At 48.8% G+C, this 2,116-nt stretch overlaps 1 protein-coding gene across 1 annotated transcript in view; it reads left to right on the top strand.

Annotated features, from left to right (window-relative positions):
- Positions 1–2,111, top strand: part of LOC107118556 (rho GTPase-activating protein 24-like) — a gene marked incomplete at its 3' end in the record, with an annotated part of 186,190 nt that extends 184,079 nt beyond the window's left edge. Inside the window, exon 8 of the mRNA XM_015420921.1 lies at positions 2,083–2,111. Coding sequence (XP_015276407.1) covers positions 2,083–2,111 — 29 coding nt within the window. The remainder of the gene's footprint in view (positions 1–2,082) is intronic.
- Between the last annotated feature and the right edge of the window lie 5 nt (positions 2,112–2,116).

The raw sequence follows: 2,116 nt of genomic DNA on the forward strand, positions 1-2,116 counted from the left end.
AGGGGCAAAGGTGTGGCCACTGCCGGAAGACAAGTTCCAAAGATGGCCTCTATAAAATTTAGCAGAGGTCCTGTCGCATGCCCACCAGAGCCTACCACTGAAAGGAGTGCAGCCGTTCATCGGAATGCGTTTCGAAGAGAGCCTCCCACCCGATGCAGGGGAGCTTGCTGCGATTTATCATGTAAGCAGCAGCAGCAGATTCTGCAAGGAAGAACTGGCAGCATGAAGCATTCTGGAGACCACTGTTGCTTTCCGTTTGGAGGGGTTGATGATGTTTATATCAAATTAATGGAACGGCCCTTCTCACTGTAATACTCTGCTCCAGTTGGCAGAACCTCTCTCTCTCTCTCTCTCTCTCTCTCTCTCTCTCTCATACCTCACTCTCTCTCTCTCTCTCTCTCTCTCTCTCTCTCTCTCTCTCTCTCTCTCTCTCTCTCTCTCTCTCTCTCAACGCATCCGCTGCAGGCTTCTGAGTCCAGCCAACCACATTCCCACCCAGCCTCGAGTAATATTGAAGTGAAACTCATCAGTGGTAATTAGATCATTTGTCTTCCCGCTCTTTATCGTTGTTCCCCTGCTACATACACGCGCTGCCTCGGTGTTCTGCCTGTGTTCTTGAACATGCAGGCTATTATCTTTAGATATCTGGCTTGTTCTGACATTACACCCCAACGTTTATCAATACGCTGGAATGAACAGAGGATCTAGTCATGCGGCCACATCAAGAACGGGGATTGCGCCGCTCTGAGTAATGCTGGACATGCCACAGAGCTGTCGTGCGAGAGGTTCGCTCCGATCTCAGCATGGGAGCCAGATCACACTGGCCGCCACACTGCAAAGCTGATAAAAGTGCACTGAGACCTGGGCCAGAGCATATTAATAGTGCAGTCCTGTGTGGAGCTTCTCCAGCCCAAGCCAGACTTAATGGGAGTAACTCTGCACGAGACTGCACTGTAATTCACAGACTTCTAGGGATGCTTCCATAGATTGGCTTGGTCATGCACATGTTAACATCTTGCACTGCAGTCTACAAATAGCATTTCTGTCGCCTGAACACAGGATGCTGGCTTATACTGAATGTGACCATCCGTCCATCGTGGTCCGTATCATCTATTCAGACTGGCTGCGGCTCTCCAGGGTCTCCGGCTGAGGTCTTTCACGTCACCTACTGCAAGATCCTTTAACTGGAAATGCTGGGGATTGAACCTGGGACCTTCTGCATGCCCAGCAGATGTCCTACCATCAAGCCACAGCCCCCCCCCTTCGCTAAAGGGCTGCTGCTGTGGTTAGGGTTAAGTGCCAAAGGCTGATTTATATTGAGTTTAGCCCACGGTGTCGCCACGCTCATTCCACTGGCAGTGTGAATTGCGACTTGCAGGTTTTTCCCACTCAGAGAAGTCCTCCCTACTCCCCTGCTTTCTCTCTCTCCCATCCACTTAGAAGCAGGTCTTGTGGCTGAAAGGGTGCCAGACAAGAAAGAATGAGGGTGTTGGATCCCCAAGCATCAAGAATAAATCCACGTTTCAGAAAAGCAAAATTTATTTCAAAGCTTTGGAAAGATACTCAAACAAGTCCTTTGTTAGGAATGGGTACAAACAGCCAGGGCAAGTATAATAAAGGGATTTGAACCAGGTACCGAACCAATGGATCACTTTCCCGCTGGCGGGTAAAGGCAAACGGTTGCGCGCTCAATCCCTGGGAACAGGTAAGTGGCCTTGGTGGGTGGCTCCAAAGTTTGGAATTGACTCAGTAAAGCCAAGCTATTTTTTGACTTTGGCAGGGGAGAAATTATCTTGATTTGCCGAACCTGATTCCATGTTGAGTCTGGAGTGGGAAGAGGTTTGCCCATCTTAAAAGAGGTATTCCTTCCTGTGTAAGAGGGAAGGGGAAGACACAGCTTCTCAGATGAGGAATCCAGTGACTTGCACATGTGTCATCATCAGAAAGCTGCATTCTTCCCTTTCAAGACTAGTGTTTTCTCATATGTAGATTAATGCAAATTGAAGCCGTTAACCCACTCATTAATTGAGTGACAACCCTCATTATCCCTACCCATTTGACAGAGGTTGTGTTGTCTTCTAGGTACTGTTGTGGTCCAGCAGTTGATGTCCATGCT

Source organism: Gekko japonicus, unplaced genomic scaffold, assembly GCF_001447785.1.
Source record: "Gekko japonicus isolate JY-2015 unplaced genomic scaffold, Gekko_japonicus_V1.1 scaffold2692, whole genome shotgun sequence".
Lineage (NCBI taxonomy): Eukaryota > Metazoa > Chordata > Lepidosauria > Squamata > Gekkonidae > Gekko > Gekko japonicus.